At 52.6% G+C, this 26,593-nt stretch overlaps 11 protein-coding genes across 11 annotated transcripts; 4 read left to right on the top strand and 7 right to left on the bottom strand.

Moving 5' to 3' along the window:
* The first annotated feature begins 152 nt into the window (after positions 1 to 152).
* Positions 153 to 2,141, top strand: K489DRAFT_384001 (uncharacterized protein). The gene is made up of 3 exons (XM_033605750.1): positions 153 to 1,278; positions 1,343 to 1,581; positions 1,656 to 2,141. Exons 1-3 carry the CDS (start codon positions 590 to 592, stop codon positions 2,075 to 2,077), a joined length of 1,350 nt encoding a protein of 449 aa, XP_033456139.1. The 5' UTR covers positions 153 to 589; the 3' UTR covers positions 2,078 to 2,141.
* A 1,120-nt stretch (positions 2,142 to 3,261) lies between these two features.
* Positions 3,262 to 5,472, bottom strand: K489DRAFT_74065 (uncharacterized protein). Its single transcript, XM_033608886.1, has 3 exons — positions 5,063 to 5,472; positions 4,274 to 4,983; positions 3,262 to 4,075 (listed from the first exon to the last, which is right to left on the bottom strand). Exons 1-3 carry the CDS (start codon positions 5,226 to 5,228, stop codon positions 3,527 to 3,529), a joined length of 1,425 nt encoding a protein of 474 aa, XP_033456138.1. The 5' UTR covers positions 5,229 to 5,472; the 3' UTR covers positions 3,262 to 3,526.
* A 244-nt stretch (positions 5,473 to 5,716) lies between these two features.
* K489DRAFT_326390 (WD40 repeat-like protein) lies at positions 5,717 to 7,261 on the bottom strand (the record flags this gene model as incomplete). The annotated part of the gene is made up of 2 exons (XM_033601900.1): positions 5,717 to 5,840; positions 5,919 to 7,261. 2 exons carry the CDS (start codon positions 7,259 to 7,261, stop codon positions 5,717 to 5,719), a joined length of 1,467 nt encoding a protein of 488 aa, XP_033456137.1.
* Positions 7,262 to 7,645: 384 nt separating this feature from the next.
* On the top strand, positions 7,646 to 8,151 carry K489DRAFT_326032 (uncharacterized protein; the record flags this gene model as incomplete). The annotated part of the gene is made up of 3 exons (XM_033601878.1): positions 7,646 to 7,710; positions 7,853 to 7,920; positions 8,009 to 8,151. Coding segments are annotated over 3 exons (276 nt in total), but the record flags the coding sequence as incomplete, so codon positions are not given.
* Positions 8,152 to 9,674: 1,523 nt separating this feature from the next.
* Positions 9,675 to 10,557, bottom strand: K489DRAFT_344939 (cytochrome c oxidase subunit VIa). Its single transcript, XM_033602325.1, has 4 exons — positions 10,431 to 10,557; positions 10,122 to 10,146; positions 9,902 to 10,061; positions 9,675 to 9,730 (listed from the first exon to the last, which is right to left on the bottom strand). The coding sequence occupies exons 1-4, from the start codon at positions 10,546 to 10,548 to the stop codon at positions 9,683 to 9,685; spliced, it is 351 nt and encodes a 116-aa protein (XP_033456135.1). The 5' UTR covers positions 10,549 to 10,557; the 3' UTR covers positions 9,675 to 9,682.
* Positions 10,558 to 11,057: 500 nt separating this feature from the next.
* Positions 11,058 to 12,914, top strand: K489DRAFT_73994 (uncharacterized protein). The gene is made up of 2 exons (XM_033608885.1): positions 11,058 to 11,150; positions 11,208 to 12,914. Coding segments are annotated over exons 1-2 (1,533 nt in total). The 5' UTR covers positions 11,058 to 11,149; the 3' UTR covers positions 12,740 to 12,914.
* K489DRAFT_383995 (uncharacterized protein) lies at positions 12,782 to 17,542 on the bottom strand. The gene has a single exon (XM_033605749.1). The coding sequence runs from the start codon at positions 17,406 to 17,408 to the stop codon at positions 13,089 to 13,091; it is 4,320 nt and encodes a 1,439-aa protein (XP_033456133.1). The 5' UTR covers positions 17,409 to 17,542; the 3' UTR covers positions 12,782 to 13,088.
* A 151-nt stretch (positions 17,543 to 17,693) lies between these two features.
* K489DRAFT_383992 (alpha/beta-hydrolase) lies at positions 17,694 to 19,196 on the bottom strand. The gene is made up of 3 exons (XM_033605748.1): positions 18,936 to 19,196; positions 18,772 to 18,855; positions 17,694 to 18,498 (listed from the first exon to the last, which is right to left on the bottom strand). Exons 1-3 carry the CDS (start codon positions 18,988 to 18,990, stop codon positions 17,825 to 17,827), a joined length of 813 nt encoding a protein of 270 aa, XP_033456132.1. The 5' UTR covers positions 18,991 to 19,196; the 3' UTR covers positions 17,694 to 17,824.
* Positions 19,197 to 20,603: 1,407 nt separating this feature from the next.
* Positions 20,604 to 23,027, top strand: K489DRAFT_326119 (uncharacterized protein; the record flags this gene model as incomplete). Its single annotated transcript, XM_033601883.1, has 3 exons — positions 20,604 to 21,061; positions 21,143 to 22,784; positions 22,917 to 23,027. 3 exons carry the CDS (start codon positions 20,604 to 20,606, stop codon positions 23,025 to 23,027), a joined length of 2,211 nt encoding a protein of 736 aa, XP_033456131.1.
* A 230-nt stretch (positions 23,028 to 23,257) lies between these two features.
* On the bottom strand, positions 23,258 to 24,551 carry K489DRAFT_73932 (uncharacterized protein). The gene has a single exon (XM_033608884.1). It carries the CDS (start codon positions 24,352 to 24,354, stop codon positions 23,458 to 23,460), a length of 897 nt encoding a protein of 298 aa, XP_033456130.1. The 5' UTR covers positions 24,355 to 24,551; the 3' UTR covers positions 23,258 to 23,457.
* A 147-nt stretch (positions 24,552 to 24,698) lies between these two features.
* On the bottom strand, positions 24,699 to 25,668 carry K489DRAFT_383989 (uncharacterized protein). The gene has a single exon (XM_033605747.1). The coding sequence runs from the start codon at positions 25,507 to 25,509 to the stop codon at positions 24,748 to 24,750; it is 762 nt and encodes a 253-aa protein (XP_033456129.1). The 5' UTR covers positions 25,510 to 25,668; the 3' UTR covers positions 24,699 to 24,747.
* Between the last annotated feature and the right edge of the window lie 925 nt (positions 25,669 to 26,593).

Genomic DNA, 26,593 nt, shown 5'->3' with positions numbered 1-26,593 from the left:
AATGTTTGTGGGGAAGGACGCGCAAGAGTAGAAGTGAATGTGGAATGAATTCCAGGTGTTGTCACAAAGTCGTGGATCATCATTCCGAGCGAGTGAAGTGTTTGGCATATCTCTCACAGTTCCTCCCTCTCCACCACCACCACAAATCCTCCCAACTTTCACCTTTCACTTTTTTCTTTCCCCACTACTACGCCTGAACAATACGACACCGTTCCCCACTTCCGGGCCCATTCAAGCAAATAGAAAAATTGAAGAGGCCGGTGACAACACCATCGTCGTCGCCGTCTTCGTCATCGCAATCAACCATTTGCTTCCTCTTCGTTGCTCCTTCTTCTTCGGCCCGCCCGTCTGGATCCAGCCCGACCTTTCACCCCTCGACCTTTCGTCACAAAGGCCGAACATCGAAAGGGAAGATCGAGAGTATCTCCACCGCCTGGTAAATCGAGAGAGGCAGAGAATTCAGGCTGCAACAAGGAGACGACATCGGTCGTGTCAATCACGGTGTTCACAGTCCGGTCAAAATTTGTGTTGATCTTCACTCAACCATTGAGACTCACGACAGCAGATTACTCCCCAGGTATCTGTATCCATGTCAGTCCTCGCGCGTTACGATCCAATCGATGGCTTCTGTGAGCTGCGCCATCAGAACTTGCAGCCCTCATCAGTTGACGTTAGTGATCTCCTGGAGACCCTATCTGAGAGCTTTTCTGAGGGCATTGAGATATGCGAGCGCAACATTTACAGTGACCTGACTAACACTGAGTCCGATTATCACTCTCGGAAGGCAGTACCATCCAAGATATCCTTCGGCGTCGATTCAGACGCCGGTCCAGATAATTCTGAATCTGTCCTTACAGCTCCGGCATCACCAACACATCCACCATTCGTGTTTCCCGCATCAGGGGAGATCTTTATTCCTGACTTTCTACACAGTCATATGCATGATCCAGAGATGCCGCGAGTTAATAAAAGTAGATTGGAGAGCTTGTTCAAAGGTGTGGACCACGCGCTGAAGCAACTGAGAGCAGCGAGACAAGTCTTGAACTCGTTCACTCCTTTCATTACGCCCTTGGATGTGAACTCTGTAGCGGACGGAGCTGTAGACAGGGAGAGCTACTCCGATCATCCGCCAAGCAAAATCGGACAGTGGCCCGACCTCGCGGCCATTGATGTTCAGCTGAAAGATGGCACCATCGATACCAGGCGAATTCATGGTGCATGTCTCACGTCTCGAGATCGTGACGTCCTCAGCTACGGCGTACACAGACACATTGGATTGTAAGTCCACCGCCTCCTTCCCATTCACATAGGCAATGATTACAGGTCACTGACTAACTCACAGCACCTCTCAACTCATCTGCTACTCTCGCAAGTACCTCACCACCCTCCCAACAAACTCGATGGTCAACCTCGCCATGTCTCCGATGCTCATCCTCGAGGACTTCTGGATCGCCAGCGGACGCATCTGGAGCGATGGCGATCGGACTCTCCTCACCGAAGCGCTTAAACTGGACCCAACTGGTATTGATCGTCCTCACCCTGACAACCGAAGGGACGATCTTGGCGGAGTGTATCGATTCTGTAAGCATCGTCCTCATCTCTTCTTTCTCTACCCCTTTTCTGGTTTTGTGGACTGACGCCATGTCCCACGACAGTAAGAACCAAATGCAGAAAGACGCGCAGCGCAATTGAGGCAGAAGATCTCCTCCTCAAGAAATCGCAGACAGTCTACAACGAAATTGTCAAGGATCTCAAGGAAGAGCGTCTGCGCTACGAAGTCCGCGAGGCGAAATACGCTCCTCTCACCAATCCTCCACCTCCACGCACCCATGATGAGGACGACGATGTCGACTGGGAATTAGACGAGAGGATCAATCCTGACATCTACGCTCTGGAGGATGCTAGAAGAGCTGCTATCGAGAGAATCACAGGCGGAATCGTAGATCCGCATGAGGTTGATTGGGAGACGGATTACCGCGTCAGTGGTCACTTGTGGGAGGATTCTGACGTCGACATTCGAGACGATGATGAGGATGATGGTGATGATTGGGATGATGATATGGACGATGAGGACTAAAGCGAGCAGTGTGTCGACCGATCTTGGGTAGATTCTTTGAATTTAATCGCCTGCTTCTACGGGACTGATCTCTTGTGCATGGTGAACGTCACGGTAATCACAGCATCTCGACAACGTACCATCGATTCTTTCCAACATCTTCCCTCTCAGTAAAACTCTCGAGATCCGCCGTCTCATCGTGACACTCCACGTTCTCCAAATATACACAGCAGTGATGGTTGCAGCGCCAGCCTCCTAGCGCATATCAGTACAAACAGAGGAGGAACCCCACGACCTGCTCATTCCAGCCAATTTGAAAAACTCCAGAACCACCCTCCTCGTGAATATCGCATCCTTTCCAGCCTTTCAGTCATGTGCTAGCTTCCCTGGATTTACATGATAGTGGTATATTGGTGCGCACGATAATGAAGCTGGGCGATAAAGTCAGGAGGCTGGGCGAGGAGGAAGAGGAGCGGGAACAGGGATGTTTCATCAGTAGCCTGCAAATGATCGAATTCTAGGGTGTCGGAGTAGGAACAATGGAAGCTTGACAATTGATAGTTTCGACAATAGAAGAACAATAGAACAATGAGAGGAAATATTCTTAGAAGCACGGTTCCTAGGTACTTAAGTAGGTACCTAGGTACCCTTTGAGTGGTAGCTTGGACGCAGACAGGGCGACAATGGGATTCACAATAAGAATTTGACAATGAGAATGCGAACAATTGACAATAGAGATGACGTGGCGTCATTCTATTCCATTCCACTCCATCTTCTTTGACATACTGCCACCCTGTAGCCAGGTATCGCGAAGAAACCCAAAATTCCTACCATCTCGTCTCAGGAATGGGCAGCAACTAGGAATAACAAACGATCCGTCGGCAGCGCATCCACTCTCTTTTCTTTGACTCGTGAACTCAGCGCTCCCCGATTCCAGCATTTCGGCAGTGAAACGAAAGTCTGACGCATTTCCCTTTCCGCCATCGATTTTCGGGGTGAACTACTTGAATCTGAGGCATATTTATGCTTAGATGAGGGATCCCTGCGCTTTTCAGTCTCCACGTTCCGCCTAGTTCATAGCCAGGAGTCGTTGATCATTGCTTCTGGCGCTTTTGGTGGGAACTGGAGACGGTCCTAGGAAGCTTTAGTTGAGACAATGAGTGAGGATAGATTTTGTACATGATCGCAGCATAATTGAGATCTGAAACTTTGAGCTAGGTGGCGGGAAGCAGGAAGAATCAAGGAGAGTGGCATGGGAGCGAGAAACGCCTGGATTTTGGTTGAAAAATAGCATCGTTCAGGAGGGAATAGATGACGATGATGAAGATATCAATTTCAGAAACAGACCATTGGTGCGATGAGCGAACATCACGATCGAGCTGTCTTGCCGGATAACATGGAACAATAGTGCGGCCGATGTAATGATCAGCATCAGAGTATTAATCGAGGGCAGGAAGAACGAGCAATTTTCTAAGCATCCATCACCTGTACCTCACCGTTCTCTCCATGCTCCTGTCCGTCCTCCTTCATCTCATCATCTCCGCCACCATCGCCAGCTACCTCTTGCGCATCCGCAGCATTTTCTGCGTTCAAAGCCCTGTTCTTCTCGTCTATCTGCTTCAAGATCATCTCCCTCTCCCTCCTGCTCTCTTCGAGGAATTTCAGATAAGCCAGCCTCTCCGCTGCCCTGAGAAAAGCCTGCTCTCGCATTCTCTCCTCCGGTGTCATCTTCCTCATCAGCATCCGAACCAGCCGACTGTTGCTCCGGCGGGAAATCGTACTTCTTGTCCCAAGGCCGGCGTATAGACGTGCTGCATCCGCGCCGGGGTTGTAGGCGCCGCGTATGACGTTAGTCGGCATAATGGTCGCTGGACCGGTGACCCAGATGAGATGGCTATCGTGGTGTTGGTTCGCGAGCTCTGGGAGAGGGACGGAGGTATCGGTTGGTATTGGTACGGAGAGAGTGGGAGGTGTCATGGATACGGGCTCGATTGTGTTGAGGAAATTGTCAAAGTCGGGCTGCAGATGAGATGACTGGTTAGTTAAATAGTCTCTCCAGCGTCGTGAGAAGAGACGATTATTTAGATCAATGAAAGGTAGTCGAAGACATAGTGCGAATCCAAAATCGCGTGATGTTGAAAACACGTCGGGACAGCGAGCAGGGGAAGGCGTCAACGACTCCTCACGATGCGAGAAGCAAAGAAAATTGGCACTCACCCGAAACAGAGCAGCCACATCCGCATTAGTCGAAACTTCAGTAATCGCATCCACCATCTTCTCCATCCCTAATCGCCAATACTCCGCCAACAAGATGCCCTGCATCGGCATGATCTGCATACCGAGAGGAACATACCCCTCGCGACGCATCTCATCCATCCGATTAAAGTACGGCTGCCAAGTCCGAGAGACAATGAGCGGATCAAACGGTTGATCTGTTTTCTGTAGGTATGTCTCAATCGAGGAGAACTGGAGCCATGACCGCCATGGCGTTATCGACACCTTGGGGTTCTGGGGAGAAGGTTGCGGGGGATTAACGAGGTTGTTTTCAAACACGTCGGCGTTGTCGTCGGAGGCAGCGAACAGGCGCCATGATTCCGTCAAGGTCTTGTATGCGGCAACCTGGAGGGCTAGAGCGCGGAGATGAGTGTGTACGATTCGCCAGAATGCCTGCGAGGCGGCCCTGTCGGGGAAGAGGTGAGGGTACGATGACAGACGGGCGAGGGCGGGGATCAGCAGGGAGACGTGGCGGACGGCGTTTCGTATGTGCGCTGTCGTGGTGTATGTCTCTTGACCAGGATTATCAGACTCTCGCGGACTCATTATAGCAGCAGTGATGCAGGCGTGGATCTCGTCGAGAGACTGGCGGAGTGCTTGTAGATAAGTTTGAGTGACTGGAACATGGCGGGACTCGTGCAAATATGGTTCGTCTAAGCAGTTGTCATCGTCAGTACCTAGGAGCGCGATCTCGCAACGTCGAGAATCAACATTTCGGAAATTTGTACTGACTTGCTAGACCTTGGTGGCCATGTACAGGTATTTCTATCTTGCGGGTGTCCAACACCTTGGGGCGACGTCCAAGCGGCTTCTGCGCGCATGGCGCATAGTTCGACTTGGGCTTGACTTTTTGCTCGCTGCTGATGCGGTGAGGAAAATTCTTCAGTAGTTGCTCCATGTTGTAGAATCGAAGCAGAGTAGGTATCACTATCGGCGCATATCACGTTGAGGATGTTGCGTGGTGGTGAAAATTGTGCGCTGGTGACCGTGGTGTTGACAGATGTATAATATTAATGCAATATTGCGAGATTCGGGAAACCAGCTCTGGGAGGAATGCGACATTCCTTCAGAGCGCGAGACATGACAATCGTTTCTTCGTCACACCGATCAGCACTGTGACAGGTACAAATTATGTACAAAGTTGTGCATTCCATCAGCACAATTATTCGAGGAATGCGCAATTAACTGCAGAGAAACAGGATTTTCGCATTCCCGAAGTTCGTCAGAATCACACGGTCGAGCACATCACGTTCAATATTCCTCAGCATTCCCTGTGCGCCTCAAAAGGGAGCAAGTGATTTCGCTCAAGATAGATGAATAAATGCTTCGGCATGTGCACGTGGCAGGCCGCCTCAGTGTTGCAGCAAGAAAGCGTCTACTTCAGCTCTAATCCTCTCCACTGGAGACGCTCCCATTCTGCGCCGCCGACCGAGCTTGTTCTCGTCGGAGAAGCACCTTCTTTTCTTCGCTCAACTGATACACGCTCTGCAGACTTGTGGTTTGTACTCGCCTTAGGGCAGCAATTTGTGATTTGAGTATGGCGTTCTCCTGCTCGGCTGTCATTTTACCGGGCTGTTCGTCCAGGGACATGAAATCTTCGCCGTGTTCGGCCGAGCCACCATTTGTCGACGCGGTCGTGCCGGTGGCATTCTGGCCCCAGGACGCGAGTTCGGAAAGACCTTGGTCTAAGATTGATGTGGGAAACGACGGTCCAGTGAGCGCGTTGTAGAAATCATTGGAGGTATCGGGAGCTGAGAGCTTGGTCGAGAGTTGTACGTTCAGCGAATAGTTTCCCGGCACCCCGTAACCTTCGTCTGTTGTGTGCGCGCCAAATTTTGGCTTTGTGATCTCTGACACTCGTGTCCGAGCAGATTGTTCGCCGTCTTGGTTGACGAATCCTGTCACTGGGAGCAATACCACATTTGTGACGGGTCCTGGCAGTGGTGATTGTGGTAGATCTGATAGGTAGCTCCCACGATTCGTGTCCCAGCTCAGCAGTGCACCGGACTCATGACCAGTGATTAGAGTTGTGCCATCAAAAGACAATACCATGCTTAATATGCCACCCAACGAAGCATCCTGGAGCTTCCAGCATGATGACGCTTTGGGTTGAATAGGGTTCGTGGCGCCGCTTCCATTCTGCACTGCATCGAACGATCCGTTCGCACTTCGGTACAGATCGATTTGCTGGACACTCCCATCCCGATACCCAAGATAAAATGCACGGTCTGCTGGATCCAGAGCTATGCATGTAGCAACAGCTGGCAATAGGAACGTCCGCAGGAGTCCATTGCTCTTGTAGTCCCAGACCAGACATGTCTTGTCCTCGGCGACCGACACAGCGAAATTGCACGATGAAGCGCCATGACCAATTGCTAATGCAACAACTTTTGACCGATGAGTAGAAAATGTTCGGACCGGCGAAGTGTCCTCAGCACTCGAAAACGCTAGCAGCTCCGGAAGACTCCAGACATGAATCGTCGAGTCTGCCGATGCGGACAAGAGAAAATTTGATCGTTCGTCTACGGTCAATGCTGTGACGGCTTGCAGATGAGCCTGCTTAGTCGCAACAAGTCGTCCCGATGCGACCTCCCACGCAAAAAGTCTTCCGTCATTCGTCCCTAGCACGAGGACGGAATCTTGACATGCTAATAATAATGAAGTGATACGTTCTGGAAATGGTACAGTGGCTTCTTGGTTGTTTCTCTCGCGACTGTAGACATGCACGACGGCTTTGTCGATTTGGGCAGCGAAAATATGCGATTCGCTTATGGCTAGACAATTTGCGGGTGCAGCGGACTTTTTAAAGATTCCTTGCGCACCGCCAGCGGGCTGGAATGTGTTGATGAAGATCGCAGCATCCTTCGCAATGTGCGTTCCTGGTGTCTTGAGCGGTACGCCTATCGAGGCGACCAATTGCTCGGTGAGCATCAGTGTATACCGGTCACCAAGGACCTTTTTATGTGTTTCGATTATTTTCCCTTGCAGACGGACCTGCCAATTCGACGATCAATTCTATGCCCAGAGCGATCTCCAAGCGTGGCCGGCTAACCTTCCTGCGACGAGAAATTTAGGGCTCAGTTCACACCGAGGGCACCACTGTTACGTCAGCATGCCAAGACACCACAAGCCCACACGATGCGGAACACACCTTTTCGCAATGCCGCTTGAACGACGCTGGAGAAATTGAGTATCGCGACACTAACTTTCACCTCAACAATACCAACCTTTCGCCAACACCGCCAAAATGAGTACGCATGCCGGAATTTTGATCCCTGGCGCAATTAACAGCTGTGCTAATACATAATAACAGCGAAGGGAACGTCCAGTTTCGGAAAGCGCCACAACAAGACCCACGTCTTGTGCCGACGATGCGGTAAGTGTTTACCAGAATCGGCGGACCGAGGAGGAAGAGGATGAGAATTCAGCCTGGAGGCTGCTTGCATGGTCGAAGGAGTCCCTGAGATGGGCATGGAGATTGAAGGAATAATATACTGACAAGTGATCCAACTCGACAGGTAGCCGGTCGCTCCACGTCCAAAAGCACACCTGCTCCAACTGCGGATACCCAGCAGCCAAGACCCGAAAGTGTATGTGATTCCACGATGCACGGCTCGACGAAATACAATCTGCCGCATGCCAAGGGGCGTCCCAACTGCACCTACTAACACCTTTCAGACAACTGGAGCGAGAAGGCCAAGCGGAGAAAGACCACCGGCTCTGGTCGCATGCGATCCCTGAAGCTCGTCCCTCGCAAATTCTCCAACGGTTTCCAGCAGGGTACCCCCAAGGGTGCTCGCGGCGCGACTGCATCAGCATAAATGACAGATGACGGGGGACCTCTTGACAAGCAACAACAAATGTTTTTACTCCCGGCGTATGCATGAGCAAAAGGATTTGAATTGGGGATGATCAATGTTGGTGGACGCGATGGAAGTCAGGGATTCAGCTATCCTCGGTGACGGATATCAGCGACACCAGGTGCATGCATTGCACGCAAAGAATTGTGTGTGAAATGGGGGCTTTTGTTCATCAAAGGAGTTTTATATTTTCCCACTCTTCTCGGGACGGTGAATGGAAATGCGCGCTTCTCATGAAAAGGACGTCATCTTTGGTGATGGATTTGATGTATGGCTCGGTCAGCCCCGAAACATGGCGACGATGCGGACGCCAGACGATAAGACTATTGCGCGGCATCCGCAAGATGGACACCTCATCCTGCTGGCCTAGACCAAGACCAGCAGAATACCATACTCATCATGGCATCCCCCTTGCGTGCATCCAGGTCTCCCTCCACGACGAAGTCGTCGGTCTGTTTTCCTAATCACATCGTGTGCCTCGTCGTGTCTCTCCGTACCATCATCGTTCCCATCTGATACTGTAATATCAGAATCTACCTGCATCGTGATTCCAACCAGCAGGGTATTGTGTCTTCTCCTATAAAGATCCGCTGGTAGAAAGGTCTTTCATTACCACTCATTCTGAATTTTTCAGTCCAATACCGTTAACGAAACCAGTAATTTCATTTTGGGGACTGCAATAAATATTTATTGGGTCCACCATCGTGAGCGTAGGCGGGCAACTGCTGGACTCTCGTGTCTACCGTAACTAAGGTAGGTAGCCGCGAATGCTGGATGTGCTGTCTCCGGAGTCGTGACTTCCGAGAGATCTGGACAGAATCACATGGAGTGATCTGGGCACGGCATGGGATCGTTTCGTCGAACATGACGAAGGCGCGAGAGGTGATGCGATTGTTACTTTTAAAGTTGGTTCCAAGGTTGGGGCTATCATTAGGGTTGACATTGGGGGCAGAATTTTTGTGTTCGAGATGAGATGCATATCGAAGCTCTTTGACTATCGTAAAAAGGTCCGATGAGCGTGTGTTGAGAAAGCCAACTTCGCATCGTATGGACAGGGAAATGAATGACGGAAAAACACGCGCCTGCAATGTCAAAGACCGGTGTTAGAAGCTCCTTATGAACGGCGCTCGAGTGACTTGATGTTTTGCAGTCAAAATAGATCCAGGTCTTCCTAGATTTCACCATGGCCTATAGGGATCACATTGTACACATCTTTTCGACAATCTGAACAGAAGCGTGAGAGCATATAGCCTCGGAGACGACACAAGAAAAGATTCGGTATGTGAGAGAATATTTACAACTGTCTCGAGTGACTGGTCAGGCACTTCGCAGGTCAACTTGGAAGGCAACATCAACATGTCTGGCTCCTAGTAGCATGCTCGCCCTACCAAGACCACATCATTACTGCATGATGCGTGGATGTCTATCGTCGAAAGCAGTAGGGATTTGTGATTTCCTTCCTTTCCCATTTGGTTCGAGAATCGGGCGGCATTTACTCGTCCTTCTTGTGATAGTTGACCTTCGGGTTCCAGAAGAGAGTCTGAGCAGATGAATCATGTTAGCGGAATGCGGACAGAGAGTGACTTCGAGTGGTTTCGTGCATGTGCTACTGAACGAAACGATATTTGATGCTCGTCCCTCCGGGACTGAGCGCTCCAAGTTGATCCCAGAGATATTTGGCATCACCTTGCGTGATTGGGATACAACGTACCTTGTCTCCGTCTCCCCAGAAGAAGTTCTTGGTGCGGATGTTCTGGAAGGGGTACTCGGTGCGCTCCTCGAGCGGGGGCATGTGGTCCCAGTGCTCCCAGTGCTCGCTCCACAGACGCCAGGCGTTGACGCTGGCAATGCACAGGGCGGGAATGACGACGCTAATTGAAGAGGCCTAGTTAGAACGATGTTGTGATGTTTCCGGCGAGGTTCATATTTACTAGATGGAGAGTTTGCGCCAGGTGTCTGCACAGAGAAACCATGTTAGCATTTCCTTCATAATACGACATGCTCAATATCATTGCGCCGAGCGCTATAGATTCGAGCGGTGTTATTCCCATTTCCACTTCAGATGCTGCGGCAAATAGTTCCGTCCCACTGCTCTTCTCTTCATCCAGCCTTCGCGTCCGCCCGGCCCAGATCTCCACGCGTTTCACATCCATATTACCACCACCATCCTTCTCAAGCCCCTCTCTTACAGCATCTGAAGTATATTTTCCTCCTCAAACAGTCTTCTGTTCGAAACGTACCGCTTGACTCAGCAGCGTGGGCCTTGACAGCCGCTCGCTCGCGGTTGAAAGCATTGTCGGCAGCACCCTGGAAGTTGCTACCACCGGACGCGAATCTCCGCTGGGCGACCTGGCGCATGACCGGTGCCGACGAGCGGAAAGCACGAACTGGAAACATGGTGGGCGTGTGTTGCGGAAGAGTGGAGAGTGGTTGTGTGGTGAGGATGCAACTCTCTCGTCCAATGGCTCCTTGTGCTCCGAGGATGTCGGGCTTGTTAGGCGAAGCTGGCCGGGAAGCTGTGAAGCTTGGCATGAATCACGTGGTGCCAGCCAATTGTTCTTGCCTGATTTGTCGAGGCATCAATTTGTGTCATTGTCTAGGGCCGGCTTGGACGATCACAACGTCATCTCTTGAAATGTATGAAATTATTACTTAAGCACGAATCTGAGGAAGGACTATTCACAAATATGAACGATGTCTGGAACGCAAGATCACGTCCAGGTTTGAGTCAAGTCTTATTGGAGCACCAGTGTAACAGAATATCAAGAATCTGATTGCCTTATACAAAAAGCCCTCCTCCCAATTAAGATGGCTTCACTGATCATTAATTGAGGGAATGGTCTCGTTTCCATGGATCGTCATCATTCATAATACATCTGCTGTGTGAAGCAGAAGTATATCGCGATCGCAGACGTGAGCAAGGAATTGATCTGACGGCGTTCTCATCTATTGGACGAAGAGTATGTGTGAACGTCTCGATATTGTGTTGCCATGTACTAATGTCGTCCCTACTGCAGTGGCGCTCGATCAACAGCGGAATTGGACTATCGCAATGGCCGAGAACTTCGAGAAAGTCATGTCGATAAGCAACAAAGAAAATTCCAAATCACCGTCGAACAACGTATCGCAAGTGACGGACAAGCCAGGTTCACCAATCGTCGAGTGGAAGAACGATCCAATACATCTGCCCGACGAAATCATAGCGGGCATCATTTCCTACATCAACCCTAGACACGACCGAGCGACGCTCGTGTCCTGCTGCCTACTCTCCTGGCAATGGTATCAAGCTGCTGTTCCACTTCTTTACGATCATGTTTCTCTCCACGGTCAAGATTTCGAGCCCTTTGTCAGAGCCATCTGTCCGTCGATCAATTTGCACGTCCGGCCGAGCCCTTTGGCATCCTTAGTTCATGTCTTGGATATGTCAAATTTGGTCCATCAGGGGAGTCGAAGCACTACAGCAAGGATACTTGGTCGCGTCAAGACTTCACTCAGAACTTTCGTGGCACCTCAAGCGTCCTTCCACATAAGCTGTCTACCGGCACTTTCGAAATGCAAGCATCTTCAAGTTCTCGACTTATCCCTCGTTTCAGAATGTCCCCCACTGGCAGATCTCTTCCGAACCGTCTCTCATCTGCCTGTCCTGGAGGACTTTCGACTTCCGCGCTCAGCAGGTTTCGGACGACATGACTTCAATCTTTCATCTATCGCCTGGCCGCCGCGACTTCAATCGCTGCAACTATCCGGAGGAATTGACAGCCATTTCCTAGAAGGAGTTGTTGGTCTACCGGCAACCATCACCGCTCTGTCAATTGTACATTGCCCCCATGCAAGGACTGCTACAATTCTCAAATTCCTCCGCAACGCTGTGCAACCACTTCCTAAGCTACGCACCATCACTCTCGCCAACCTCCCGCGGCTACACGAGGGCTCACTCGACAGTATCCTGGGAATTCTCCCACAGATTGAAACCCTCAGTGTCAGTATAGACTACATCTCCGCCGACCTCTTCGACTTCCGCCTATACGTCTACCACGAGAAATCCGCCGAAGCCTGGCCCATAGCGCCGCACCTAGCGGACGACGACATCGACGACGACGCATTCCCGAGCGGCATCACATCCGCCACAAGAACGACCCCTCAGCTCTCCAGCCAAGTCGACCGAGCCGGCAAGCCCCTCCCACAGCACGCCGCCCTCCAAACCCTCATCCTCACCAATTCTGGCAACCCAGGCGCATCGGATCGCCTCACACCGGTGGACATCATGCTCGCGATGGACGAAGGCTGTTTCCCTGATTTGGCGACGGTGCATGTGGCGAATAGTCTGAATTGGCAGAGCGGCGTGGAAGAGAATACGCCCTTGGCAAGAGAGGTGGCTAGTTTGGACGAGGCGCTGAGGAGTTCCGTTGGATTGTCGGAACGGACGAACGGGAACGAGGATGGTGAAAGTGCGGGATGGATCAGTCAGAGGGAAGAGGCCGTGGATGGGGATAAGCCGTCGACGAGAAAGGGAGCAAGGAAGGCGGGCGTGTTCTTTTTTCATGGTTGATGAATTATTCGGAAACTATAGACTAGATGCCGATGAAAATTTGTCATGTTTCATTTACGGCAAGGCCGCTCCTCTCGTTCAGTCGCGCATTCGAAGATGATTGTTTTTGGAATCAGAGTCGACAATCTCTCCGCCACTATGGAGATTTCCCACCGTTAAGTCGAAACGATTACCAGAGCCAGAAAAAAAGATCAAGACCTTTTCAATGACAGGCCATGACATAGACAAATCGCAAATGCGCAATCAAAAACAGGAATTGCCTCCAACTCCAAGAGCAAAGAACGCTCGCTGATTGCACACATTCATTATATCATTTCTACACTACGCTAAACAAACTTCCAAAACCCCCCTAGAGATCAATCAGTCTCTCCTCCCCCTTTCCATGACCATCAGCCGCGGTCGTCCCCTCACCGATGTTATTTTTCCCGGATCGATCACCGTTCGGAGGCCCAGCACCTCGTTCGCCGACGATAACAGAAGCAGAATCGCTACTCCCGCCGATCTCCTCCTCGACAGCGGAGATCGCCGAAGGGGGGATCTTCAACCCGGTGGAAGGTCCAAGGTCGATGGCGGTGGTAGAGGGCGAGGCGATGTCGCCAGTGCGAGCAGCATGGTTGGTCTTGGTTGACGATGACTGCGGTGGAGGAGAGGGAGAAGGGACGAGGCCGAGGTGGATGTCCGCCAAGTCCGTCGACGCAGGGACGGATGATGAAGGCGATGGGTGGGAATTCGAGACTTGGCGAGACGACGAGGGGATTGGGATAGATGAATTTTCGGGGGACATCATTCCCGAAACCGGCCTTTTTCGGCGAGCGGGGAGTGCTGGAGGGATTTTCGTCTGAGGGGGGGAAGATGATGACGATGGGCCGTGATTGTTCGAGTTGTTGGATGGTGGCGGTGGCGAAGAGGTTGTCTCAGTTGTGGTATTTGCCGCTTCTGTGCCATCTGCAGCTCTTCTATTGTTTTGAGAAGGAGGATGCGATAGAGAGAAGATGTCCTCGCGGAAAGCATGCTGTTTATTAGAATTGTGCGTATGATCATCATCATCGTCGTCGCCGTGGTTGTGGTTGAAAGCTCCATAATCATCATCATCATCGTCGTCGTCAACATGTTCATCATGTTTCTCAGCAGAGACCTTCATTGGAGGCGGCGTCGCACGCGAATTTTCCGCGACGATGCTCCTCCTCTTTGCCGAATTGGAATCGAGATAGCCGCCCACCGAACCCCTTGCGCCTGCGCCAGCAGGGCCGCTACCGCTGTTCATCCGCCAGGGTCCGAAATCGTCGACGTCGGGATCGGAGAGCATTCCTTCCATTGCTGGGGAGGGGGATCTTGTGCTCGGCCTGGATCTGATTTTGGTTGGGATGCGACTTGCGGGGAGGTCCTGGAGGAGCGTGGGGCTGTCATTCCCACGATTGGACGCGAGACTATCCGAGGAGGGTTTGCCCCGGAGACCAGACAGGGAAGACGATGACTCGGTGTCGTTCAGCCCGGTGGAAGGAACGACCGCTAACGTTGGAATAAGTGAGTTACGCTTCGAGGCTTTGGGGCGCTCAATCGGTTCGATGGAATCTTCGGGCTGCGTTGATTGTTCGTGATATTGTTGCTGATCGGGACCGGGCGTTTTACCCCTCGCAGACATCGTCCTTCCTGGAGACGGCCCGCCTCCTATCCAGCCGCTTCTCCCGTTCTTCTCACGTGGGGGTCCAGGAAGTGGAACGCCAGGCGGTGGGAGGGGCTGGCCACGACCGTAAGGCTCAGAAGGTTGGGCAGCGAGTGTCGCGGCAGCACTAGCGGCAGCGGATGGGGATTTATCGCGCTGCTGGCGAGCAGTGTTTTGCTGGCGGGGAGAACGTGCAGATGCGGCGGCGGCGGCAGCGTTGCGCTTTTGGAGAGCATTCCAGCCCCAGTTTCGAGCAGCAGTGGCAGCGGTAGCAGTAGCAGAAAGGATAGTAGACTTCCTGTTTTGATTTGGTGTCGTGTTCGCACTCTCTCCACTTGTGATTCTCTTGCCGCTTAAGACAGGCTCGCCGTGATTAACATTGCTGTCAGTGCTGCTGTTGCGGATGTTCGGTGAGGCCATGGGGCTAGTTGAAGATGGGACAGTAGGATAATTCGACGATGACTGAAGTTGCTGTACTGTTGAGGAGGATGAAGAGAGGGTTGAGGATTTGGAGATTAGTGAGGGGGAGCGAACGGGATAATTGTTCGTTGTTGAATCAACCGTGATGTCCTCGGCCGAGCCTTTCCTGTCGTCTTCAGTAGCGATGATGTCGTGATCAGCTTCGTCCTCCACATCAGCTCCAGAAACGCGTTCTCCGGCTCCAGGCCGTGTAGAGCCTGGCTCATTCGACTCATCCTCGCTTTGAGCTGCGATCAACTCTGCCGCCTGAGCCGCAAGCATTTCCCTCTCAGCCAAGTGTCTGAGCTCCTCCATAGCGTCCTTTTGCGAGGCAGGGGAATTCCTTGTGACTGCAGCTGCCACGCCTGCTGCTCTCCTCCAGAGACTGTTTCCCGAGGACGCACCGGAATTTGTACTTCCAACGCTGCTTTGACGCGAGTGGCGGTATTGCGAGGAAGAAAAGGCCACGCCGAGACCTCCAGGTCCCACACCTCGGAGGTCAGAGGTACTGTTATCGGCGGATGATACTGGGGTGGCAGATGATGTATTCACGTGATGGCCGGCAGCGGTGAGAGCGACGACGGGAGGTGCAGACGAGGGAGGCGGCGGTGCAGAAAGAGAAGGTGACCGAACAGGTTTTCGACGAGCGGGCAGAGCAGGAGCTGCCGGGTCGACCAAGGTGGAAGAGGAGCTTGTAGATGCAATCGAAGCTGTCGTAGGACGCCGTCTCAATGAATCATAATCTTTCGGATTCGAAAGATTAAGCTCGGACGCGGTGGCAGATAGACTAGTTGTTGTGAAGTCATCTGTTTCAGCACCTTCACTGAGGTCCGGAATTAGGGTGGGTGTCGAAGCCGATCTACCATTTTGCTGACCAAGTCCCGCCGTTGCGCTGCCCGAATAAGTCTTTCTCGTGATCCTCTTTGACTCGTGGGGTAGAGGATCATCATCTTCGCCTTCCGAGCTCCACAAGCCACCTCGCGCATGACTCCCCAATGTCTCCGTTAGAGGCATCGGCGCGTCATCCCAGTTCGGCTTCACGAGACCTTCTCCAACAGCATTTCGAATTCTCTCCTCGATAGCGCGAAGGATGAACCCGTACGTGATCTTCCGTTCGCTGACGACGGGCTCCACGCGGATGCCCATGTCTGGCATGGTCTCGAAGGTGAACCAGATTCGATTCGAGGGCGGAGGCTTGATGCGCAACAGAAGAGTGCCCACAACGCGCTGAAGTGAAGTCTTGAGGGCGAGGGTGACGGATCGAGGTTTAAATCGGGGACCCAATCCGAGATCCAGCGTGGCGACGGCAAGCAGAGTCAAAGCCAGAGTTCCTTCAGTATACCGGAGATCCAGAGCGAGGGTCATCTCGCCGGAAACGGCATTGAAATCGCGAAGACGTGGCGCCGAAATCGTCGGAGCCGCATCGCCAAGATCGAGGGACTGCAGAGAAAGACTCGGGATGAAAGACGGTTTCGGGATTCGGTCAAGTTTTCTTTCAATCTTTGAGCGTATAAGGGCCGTGATGTGGTCGGAACGATGAAGAGCGAGAAAGATGCGTCCCAAAAGAGCACTGAAAGCGCGGGTCTCGGGCGTAAGTGAAGAAGAATGCAATGCTTTTTGGAGTTTAGTCAGTGCGTCCGTGTCCAAAGATCGAGGTATGGGCGGCGAGGGTCTGGTGGCGAGGAGAGCATGGTAGAAATCCTCCTTGTCAATGTTCGACGGAGAGAACAGATAGAAAGGTTTAGGAGCGGCGTGGCCAGGAATTTGTGGTTGTAGCGAGCCATTTGGTAGCTCGATAGGTCGAAGAACAATGGCTGTGCGTTTGATGAACAAGTCAGGTTCGGGAACAAGTCGACGATCCTCTTCTTCCTCAATGCCCACTCCCGATTGTAACCCAATCGTATGATGCGCGAGACTGATGACATGTTTGACCTCGACTTGTGCAGCCGACTCGTAGATCATCAGATGACCATGCCGGAGGAGGATATACAAGACATTTGCAGGGACTGGTTTTCGGCGAATGTTTTTGGCAGGAGTTCCAGTTTGCCCCGGTTGTGATTGATCTCGATCATCATTCCCATCCCCACCTCGCTGAAGCAATTCTCGGGTACTGCTGGCCTTGTTGAACACGGACCGATACATGCTTTGGTACACCGACTCGCTACCGGTGGTGGTCCCCGGTTCGGCTCCAGCACTTCCGTCTCCGCCGGGAACTCCATTGCTCGAGTTTGGATTTTTGGCATTCAAGGCCGAGATGGCCGCTTGAAAGTCATACTGTCGCAGCACAGCAAATGTGCCACTGGCAGCGGTCTCCCCAGTCAAAGATCTTGATCGCTTGTCTCCCTCGCTTTTACCGTCGACTCTGCTGTCCTTCTCCAAGCTCTTTACCGAATTCGGCGACGCTTCATCCTCTCCGAAGACGCTTGGCTCTTTAGACGGCTCCTTTGGGAGGAGATGCCATGCTGGAACGATCACAGCGAGCAAGAGCAGCGGGATGAAGGTCAGTCCGCCGAGGAGATAGGTGAAAAGGAAGAGTCGGAGCCCCATCGTGGCGATGTTGTTATGATCGCATGGCTTGTTTATTTGGGAACAAAGAGTCGGTCACAACTCTTCTTCAGTGAGAGACGGTGCTTGGAATGCACGGCGAGCAGGCAAATGTCGCATTCGTCGGTCAATGTACATTAAACGTGTTGCATGGACCGAGACGTTGTGCTACGTCATACCTGGAGCATTCCGTACACAAATTCACGATCATAGTTACGGGATGCGATAGGATGCTGGAGCTGGATGATACATTTCAGTATCACAACTTCCGATCACAAGTGACCATGTCTCGTAACGTCTCAAACACGAGAGTTTCACATTCTCCCAACTCGTTCTTATATTGATGTATTCATCGGATCAATCGCAGCAATACTATCAAGTATGAGCGGTACCGACAACCCATTCCTTTCCTATACCCCTTAACAAACGTCCTCAACAGCGCCCTCCTCCCCTTTCGGCCCTAGATCCCCTCTCAAAGTCCTATCAAACAACTCCAACAACATCTGAAAGCAAATTCCCGCAACGGCCGGATCATACCTCCCTTTACTCAACTCATCTCTGATGAAAGCATGCTGTGCCCCGGCAACCTCATACCACGAGAAATCCGCCTTGGCATCATGCAACGTCTGTCTGATGAGATCCCTCCCTTGGGGCGGGACATGATTATCCTTCTTCCCAAAGATCATGACAAGTTCGCCCTTGATGTCTCCCTTCGAGGCCCGCGCGAGGCTGTCGTCGTTTTTCCCTTCGCCTAGACTCCTAGCATGGATATCCGTCGCGAAATAACACACGCCGGCCGAGATCCGGGTGTCCATGGCGCAGCGGAAGGCCAGGTGCCCGCCGAGACACATTCCCGTCGTGCCGAGGCGGCCGGTACAGGTTGGCAGGCTGAGTAGAGTATCGATAGTGAGGGTGCTGTCTTCGTCGTAGGCGGAGAGTTTCTTGGTGATTTTCCAGGCGTTTCCGTCGTCGGTGCCGGGACCGTCGTATGCGAGGGGTTCCGGGCCGGTGAATTCGTGGTAGCTGCTGGGAGCTGCGACGATGTAGCCGTGCGAGGCGATTTGGCGGGCGAAGCGGGCGACGGGGCCGGTCACTGGGTGGCGGAGAGTGTTAGTGGAGTTGGGAAGGAGATGCGAGGGTAGTGAACGAAATTTTGGGTTGTTCTTCCAAGGTTCGAGTTCATTCCTCGTGTAGAACCTAGCGTTGCGTTCTAACCATTTCGGAGAATCTCTTCTTCGACCGAGCATGAATCTCTGCCGAGAAAATTGCTCAGTCCAGTGCCACCTTGGACACATGATTCGGAATCATCCTCACATGATTCTTGCAAAATCGCGAATTCCCGCCGCTGAACTCGAAAAAGCCATACCTTGGTAAATCTCGCTGAACAGAACGACACCCGGGAACTTGGCCTTGGGATATCCCGGCACAGTGGGATGGAAAATGAAAATGCCTAGTGAATTTCCATAGACTATCAGATATTCGCCTTGTCTTTGAACCATAATCGATTCCCGTGGAAGTTGTGAAACCCACGCATATCGCCGCCATGCTGGGTCGGCACATCTCGATGAGATTCTTGAATGAGCATCCTGAAGCTTGATCTCGGTCTTTTTGGGTATGTGTGAGAGTACTACTTTCGTAACTCTATCCCACGTCGGACGGTTCTGATATTCGTCTTGTAATTGAGATACTTGAGAAATAGTCTTTGTCGAATATGATCCCGTGCTTACAGCTTCAGCAGGTTTTTACTTCCTGTCAACGGACAACGCTTCAGTGAGATCGGTAGTGACTTCAATGATAATGAGAAGAGGGTAGCTATACACTCAGACAAGGGATGACGAAGCTTTTCCTCGTATAGCTGTATTACATAATTCGTGTCGTAGAGCTTTCAAGGAAGGTCCGGTCTCGAAGGAGCTCTCCCCATAGCTCTTCTTTATTATGGATTCGAGCAACACCTCGGGTGAGGATCAAGGAGAAGCACGACTACACAAAAAGAAGGAGACTTTGAGATTACCTAGGTATATTTGACATAAGGCATTCTAAACAACGATTGCATATCATCAACCATATGGCCTGGCTCTATACGAGGAGTGACGATTGTCCTCTTGGTGAACAAGGGCGTCATGACTCGGTCCGTGTCATCTGTGTGTGACATACCGATTAATGTTCAGGAGTCTCGGTGGTTGTCCTCTCCTTCCTCTCCTTCCTCACCATTACCGCCCTGCACATCATATATCATCATCTATGGGTCACACTGCGACGAGATGCTCCACTTGCCGAGGAACGAAGGAATGGAGCAGGAGGAGGATGGGGAGCAGGAGGATCATGTGATGAGAACGGCGTGGTCATTCTCATGACCAACATGTTATACTCAATCTCCAGAAACCATGGATCAACGACTGGACATGAGTCTCCCAGTGGATGCTCCTGTTCTCTCGTCGACACAGCCAATGATCTGGTGAGGGACCATCGCGTGGCATTTCAGATCGAGCCATATATCGCATTATCGAGGGGTTGTCTCCTCCATTGCCCAGTTGTAGACGAAGACGGATCTTCCCGAACCGCGGGCATACGAAACCGGGATAGAACGGTGGTGATGGCCGGGACGCCGGATTGTCCCTCATCAGCAATCGTCGTCATCCTCTCTCCGCTTCGTTCTCTTGTCTCTCTCTCGTCTCTCTCTCTCTCTCTTCGCCTTCCTCTCCTCACCACTCAAGGCCCATTCGGGTTCGCGGGCTCATCTTTCGGAAAACACTGACTCCAATCTGCCTGCTTATGTCTACTTGGCAAAGGAGCGCTCCCTTGCACTCTGGAATCACCGAAGAGTCCGGACCGCATTGCCCTTTGTGAGAGGAGCGGAAATCTGCTGAGTCATCATCGTTTCCCCTCAAATTCTGGACGCCTCAGGCACCAAGCGGCAGGTTCCATCAATGTACCCAGCAGCCCTGGAATACAGTACTACTGACTGTGACTGACGATCGGCTTCCCTCCGCCACTCGTCATCACCTGCATACTGCCGTCTCCCTCCCTCATCGTCGACCTCCTCCACTGCAGATCCGCACAAACGTGCATCACGTATTAGAACAAATTCCACCACATTAGACCTCGTCTCCGACATCCGCTCTTGCCACCTCATATGCTGACGCCTTAATTGGCTTTTGGCATCCTCCGCTCCCTTATCGCCCGGCTCTCCCTCTCACCATGAGTCAATCACCCGCGCTGTCCAACAAAGTAGCGACCTCGGCCTCGAAATCGTCCAACGCCGCTTCGACTTCCAACAACAACAACAACCAGACCGGCCCTGCTGTCTCGCAAGCCCAGCAATTCTTCACTCACGACTCTTCCTCTCGCAGACCCAACGCTCCCACCCGAGCCGCTACTGCTCCTCGTAACGTCCAGTCCTCGAAGCCGAAGCACAAGCACGGCAAGCGATTTCAGGCGCTGGATGAGGATGCCGAAGCGGAGACATTCAGCATGCAGAATCCACACGGGCGACGAGGTCAGCAAAGCATCACCCATCTGATGCAATTCGCGCTGCCACCGCGTCCGAATGCGCAGCAATACGGCGGTCGGTCTCATGGTGGTGGCGCTCGACCTCGACAGCGGAATAATCCCACCTGGGGATTAGGAAGTGGTTATCATTCGACAGACAAAGCCAGGTGAGTAGGTGCGAATGACGGGATGTCGGGAATATATCATAGAAAGGGCGCCGGTGTTGACGAACCATGTCTCTGCGACAGGTATATTCACGCCAACTACCGGTTTATCGTGGACCCGCGCGGTGACTATCATGTCCAAACCGAGGACGCCGATGTCCATCTCGACTGGGCCAATGTCCTTCAAGTGGTTGCTTCCTCACAATCCCAAACCGCCTCCTGTCCTATCTGTCTCGGCGAGCCGACCGCGCCTCGCATGGCCAAGTGTGGTCACATCTTTTGTCTGTCCTGTCTCATTCGGTATATGCACTCCGAAGACGCCTCTACAGCATCATCGACCACGCACAGTGCATCACCTGAGAAACGGCCCCGCTGGAAGAAATGTCCCATCTGTTATGACAGCATCTACATCTCGGAAACCAAGCCGGTCCGGATGTATGCAGGACAGGAATCCCCTGTCCCACCGACTGAGGGGTCGGATATCGTCCTACGTCTGGTGAAGCGTAAAGCTCACAGCACATTGGCCATGCCACGTGAGAACGTGGATGCCACCATCTCCAGCGACGATGTTCCGTGGTTCTTCGCAGCGGAAGTGATGGACTATGCGCGGGTCATGAAGGGAAGCGAGGAATATATGCTCGCACAGTATGATGAAGCACTCGAGGCTGTTCAAGAGCAACATCGTGAAGATGAACTGATGTTCGGCGAGGACGACGAGTGGACCAACCGTGCCGTGCGGATGCTCTTGGAGGCCAAAGAGAAGACTCGAGGGATTGGCAACCCTCCCAAAACAATGATACGGAAATTAGAAGCTGCCTCTACAAATGGCACCTCATCCGAGCAACGACCTCCGTATTCCAGCCCGACCGACGAGAGCACCACTCATGAGTCCTCCGCCGATGAACCGGCCATTCCTCGCACGATCCATGACCTTCACGCACGACAACAAGCCGAAAAGCCCCCTCCTTCCGAATACCTCTTCTACCACTCTCTCCCCCACGCCTATCTCAGCCCTCTCGACATCCGCGTTCTGAAAACTCATTTCGGCAGTTACACCACCTTCCCGACCGCACTCCTCCCGCGCATCGAACGCGTCTCCACGGGGCACGTCGTTGACGACGACCTGCGGCGCAAATGCAAATACCTCAGCCACTTGCCGCGCGGCTGCGAAGTCAGCTTCCTCGAGTGCGACTGGAGCGACGTCGTCTCCGAAGCCGTCCTCGCCGAATATGCCCCCGTTCTCGACCGAAGACGCAAACGCTGGCAAGACAAGGTGTCCCGGGAGGAGAAGGAACGGCTGCGTATCGAGCGTGACGCCGAACGGGAGGTCTCCGCTATGCGCGGCCGCGGTGTTGGAAGGAGACCTGGCGATGACGACGACGGCTTTTTCTCCGCCGTCGACCCTAACCTCCTCCCACATTCCCCTGGTGGCTCCGCGTCATCGTGGTCCCACGCTGCTGCTGCTGCAGGTGCCGGCGGTAACAGTCTTCTCCCGATCACGCCTCGTCCGGGCTTCACGAGCCTCGCGAGTCCCTCCACATCGCCTAACCTCGGCCGTCGAACGGTCTGGGGCACCGCGGCCGTGGCGCCGGACTCAGGAACAGAAGACTGGGCTGCTGCGGCAATCGCGAATCCTCGCAGTGGGATGAACGACGACGATGGATGGTTGCAGGGTTGGGAGAAGGACCTTTTGTTAGAACTCGACAGTCCCAGTGGTGGTGGTGGTGTTGCTGGCGGGGGGGAGCTGGTCGTCGACGGAGACGGCGCGGTGAGGAGATTGGATGAGATCTCCGGCGGTGATTTCAGGGCTGTGGTCGTCGAGAAGGGCTTCTCCGGTGCCGGTGGGAAAGGCGGGAAGAATCATAGCAGTGGTGGTGGTGGAGGAGGAGGTGGTGGTGGTGGGAAGAAGGGCAAAAAGGGGAAGAAAATCACCCTGATGAGTACGGGTGGAGCGAGGAGAGGCGCTTGATTGATTGATCCGCCGTAGATGATTCTAATGAGCTAAATGTCTCTTTTCTTCTCCCTCCCGTTTTCGGATGACTTAGGGACTTCCCGACTTTGTCAATCTTTCCTCTCCTCGCGTGATACGCACATCTTAACCTAACGAGGCATCTCGTGCACTCGGCCTTTGCTCAACTTTCATTCGATCTTCCGTCCATCTGACCGAAACTTACTCAAACCCACTTCCCCCCTCCCTCCCTCCCTCATATTTCATCCTCAATGATAACAATAATATTAATAGCAACAAAATCCAATTCTCGATTCTCAATTCCACTCCCATCCCATCCCATCCCGCAATCCTCCAACCGCGCTACTCCCCATAGAGCCGAGAGACGAGAGCCGAGAGCGACGAAAAGTACGGCGGCCAAAACAAGGGGGTCTCTCATCTCATTGATGGACTAGTCTCGAAGGATGGAGGACGACAACGACGACGACGATGATTGATGGTAAGCGAGCAGGGCTTTTCCCATACGCTTTCTCCTGTCGCCGTCGTCGTCGCTGGGTGGAATGGGAGGTCGAGGAGCAGCCGGGGGCGGATTCCGATGGAAGCGATTCCTGTCGTGGGGGGAGATCTTCATCGTCTCGTCACCATTGACTTCTTCGCGGTCGTCGCGGGTGGAGGTAGAAGTAGCGGCATCGACAGGAGCCTCTGCAGCTGTAGCAGCAATAGCAGTAGCAACGGCATCAACGACTCGGAGGAGAATCCCGAAATTCCCAGGATGGCTTTGCTCGATTTCGGATTTCTGTGGCCATGGGAAGACGTGTGATGAGCGAGAGAAGAAGCAGAAGAAGGAGAAAGGCAGATCTTCTCCATGCTGCTTTCCGATCGACGGCCGCTGTTGCTGATCCGCCCTCCTCCCATCCTTCTTCTGCTTTTTCTCCGTCAGCATCGCCATCGTCTTCGTCTCCTTCCTCAATGAGGAAATCGGATCGCGTTGAGAGAGTCCCGCGAGGACTCGTTCGGGGAGATGGATCGGCGAAGAAGCAGAAGAAGAAGAAGTTATTGAATCCTTGTTTTGAGTCGGACTTCCTCGGGGCCTCGTGGGAAATCCTGGAGGGCCGATTCGCGGACATGTGCACCAGATTTGGCAGTCGGGGAGATGGTCGTGAGATCTTGCTGCTGGAGGATTGAATTTTGGAGGATGGTGTTGGGGAGATGAGAGAAGAGGCGGTGGGGAGGGAGAGCGGCTGAGGGTTGAGAGGGGGGAGCTGGGTGCGCTGCTGAGGTGCAGCGGTGGTGAGGATGCTGTTGGTTGTTGTGGTGGTGGTAGAAAAGCCATATTGTTCTGCTCCATTCTTTGGAAGATGGTTGGTGTTGTCGTTGTTGTCGCCTCTTGTGGTTTGAAGGGTTGATGGGAGTGATGCTGGAGGTATGTTCTGAGTTGGGAAGAAAAAGGATGATTTCAAGGAGATTGTTCTGCTCAAGTTAATGTGTCGGATCAATCATCTCGAACATTTGTGTGTATGCCGAGTCTTCTTTCTTCAAATGGTGTCGTGTTGCATCTTGATACCTCGCAGGCACTTCTTTCGAAAACACGACACATTTTCCGAGTCACAGAGCCGCGTTAGATGCCGAGATTCTTCGCTTTACGCCTTGGATCTTTCTGATTGTGCCCAATCTGTTCATACTTTCGTCTCTCATTTTTTCACATGCCAGTGCTGTATCAGAAAGAACACCCGGAATAAAATCAAACCTCGATTTCCCGACGAGCAAGCAACTCTGAGACGACCGTCCTCCATTTCCGAACGATCGGATGCGCAACCGCAACATCGGCAAAGGTCACCTGCAACGGCCCCTCATCCGCGGTATCCTCCCCGACGACAGGAAATACCCAAACGCCATCCTCGCCGAAAAACTCGGGAGAAAACAAGCGGGAGAGACTCAACTCCTCCCTGGCCGATCGCAACAGTTCCACAACATCGGTATCAGCACCTCCACCGTCGTCCTTGCCACCGACAGCACTCTCCTTCATCACCTCAACTTGCGAACTACGACGATGGAGCAAACCCTCCAGAACTCCAATCACACGTCCCGCTTCCCGCCCGATCTCTCCGCCTAGACTATACCCTTCATCGAAGCCTTCCTGGAGATATTTCTCCTTGCTGACGGCGATGCCCTCGCGATATCCGCTCGTCACGTGGACGCTGCGGAGGCGCGGAATGTCCGAGGGTGCCTCCGCTGTTGCGCCGCCGCCTGCATTGGAGCTTGTGTTGGTGGCACGATTGTGGTTGATGGTATCGCGCGCGGAAGGTTGCGATCCCAAGCCGGTGGGTGGCGTTGACGGTCGGAGCGCCGGGGAGGAGGGCGCCGAGCCGAAGATGTCGTCGAGACGGTCGACGTGCAAGACATCGTCAGTGGGATGGGCACCCATTGGAATGAGGTTGTTGCTATTTTCTTCGTCTTCTTCGGCGAAACTATTGTTGCCCGCCAAGGAGAGATCTCTAAGCATGGCTTTTGTCTGGTATCTCTTGGTTAATATTATTAGGAGGTTTTTGTTGTTGTGGAGTAGCAGTCGTGGTTAATTTGTTTTGTGCGTCACATGTGAAAATCCCAGAGTAGACATGCAAGGGGCGCAGGTGAAGTTGAATGAACCTTTTGAGCTCTATCTAGCATCGCCACTACTGCACGTGTCGTTGTCCTGCATGTCGTGCAACATTCTGTCATTGGAAGAAGGACTTCACTTCATTTCTCGCTGCTGATAAAAGTGAAATTGTATTCGAGCATTCCCAGATGCTTTTGGTTCTATGCCTCGCTGTACATCTGCATCAATGGCTGTTGTGCGATATCGGAATCATGTCCTGCATGCCCAACCAAGCGCACTCCAATGCGGGAGTCACGGATTTGGGTCGTCGACGGAATATCAGGCACACGGAATTATATCGAAAATGAATTTTGAACAGCTCCCACATCCATGTGCGCGCCCTGCACTTCTCAACAGTGGAGGCAACCTGACACGTGCGTGTGCGGATTGGACGATGAACGGCCAACGAGAAAAGTGAAGGGATCCTCCCCGTCATTGTCCCGATCATCTTCTGCCCAGCTGCAAGCAAGCGAGCCGCGGTATGACCGACTTGCACAGGATACAGACTACTGATTCCGAGTTCCCGATGTACCGCGCCGAACCATCTTCAGACATCTGACATGCAGGATTGCGGCGCAAGCGCATCCATGCGCCACAATCACGGCCAAATCGTTGGGAAGAAAAACCGGGAAGCGACTAGAGGTTGTCTGTCGCATCGTCATCATCCATCGTGAGAATCTCGAACGATCGCCCAATTTCCCCAGATGAGTTTTGTCCGTAAAAAGTTTGAAATTTATTCTAGCCAAACGGCTCGGAACTGTACGGGCGCAGGAAGTCAAAGTAAGCAGGCTCATGAGGAGGAGCAAAAAGTCTAATCGATCGGTCTTTCGGAGATATAGCAGCGTCATTCCGATTCACGTAACAAAGAGAATGTCAGCAGAAGTACAACGGTCCGGAAGCATGTCGGTGCCGCGGTATTGACTGAAGGGATGTCCCGACTTTGGTTGAGATG

Source organism: Dissoconium aciculare (assembly GCF_010015565.1).
Source record: "Dissoconium aciculare CBS 342.82 unplaced genomic scaffold K489scaffold_14, whole genome shotgun sequence".
Lineage (NCBI taxonomy): Eukaryota > Fungi > Ascomycota > Dothideomycetes > Mycosphaerellales > Dissoconiaceae > Dissoconium > Dissoconium aciculare.
This window is presented reverse-complemented; position numbering and strand designations above follow the sequence as displayed.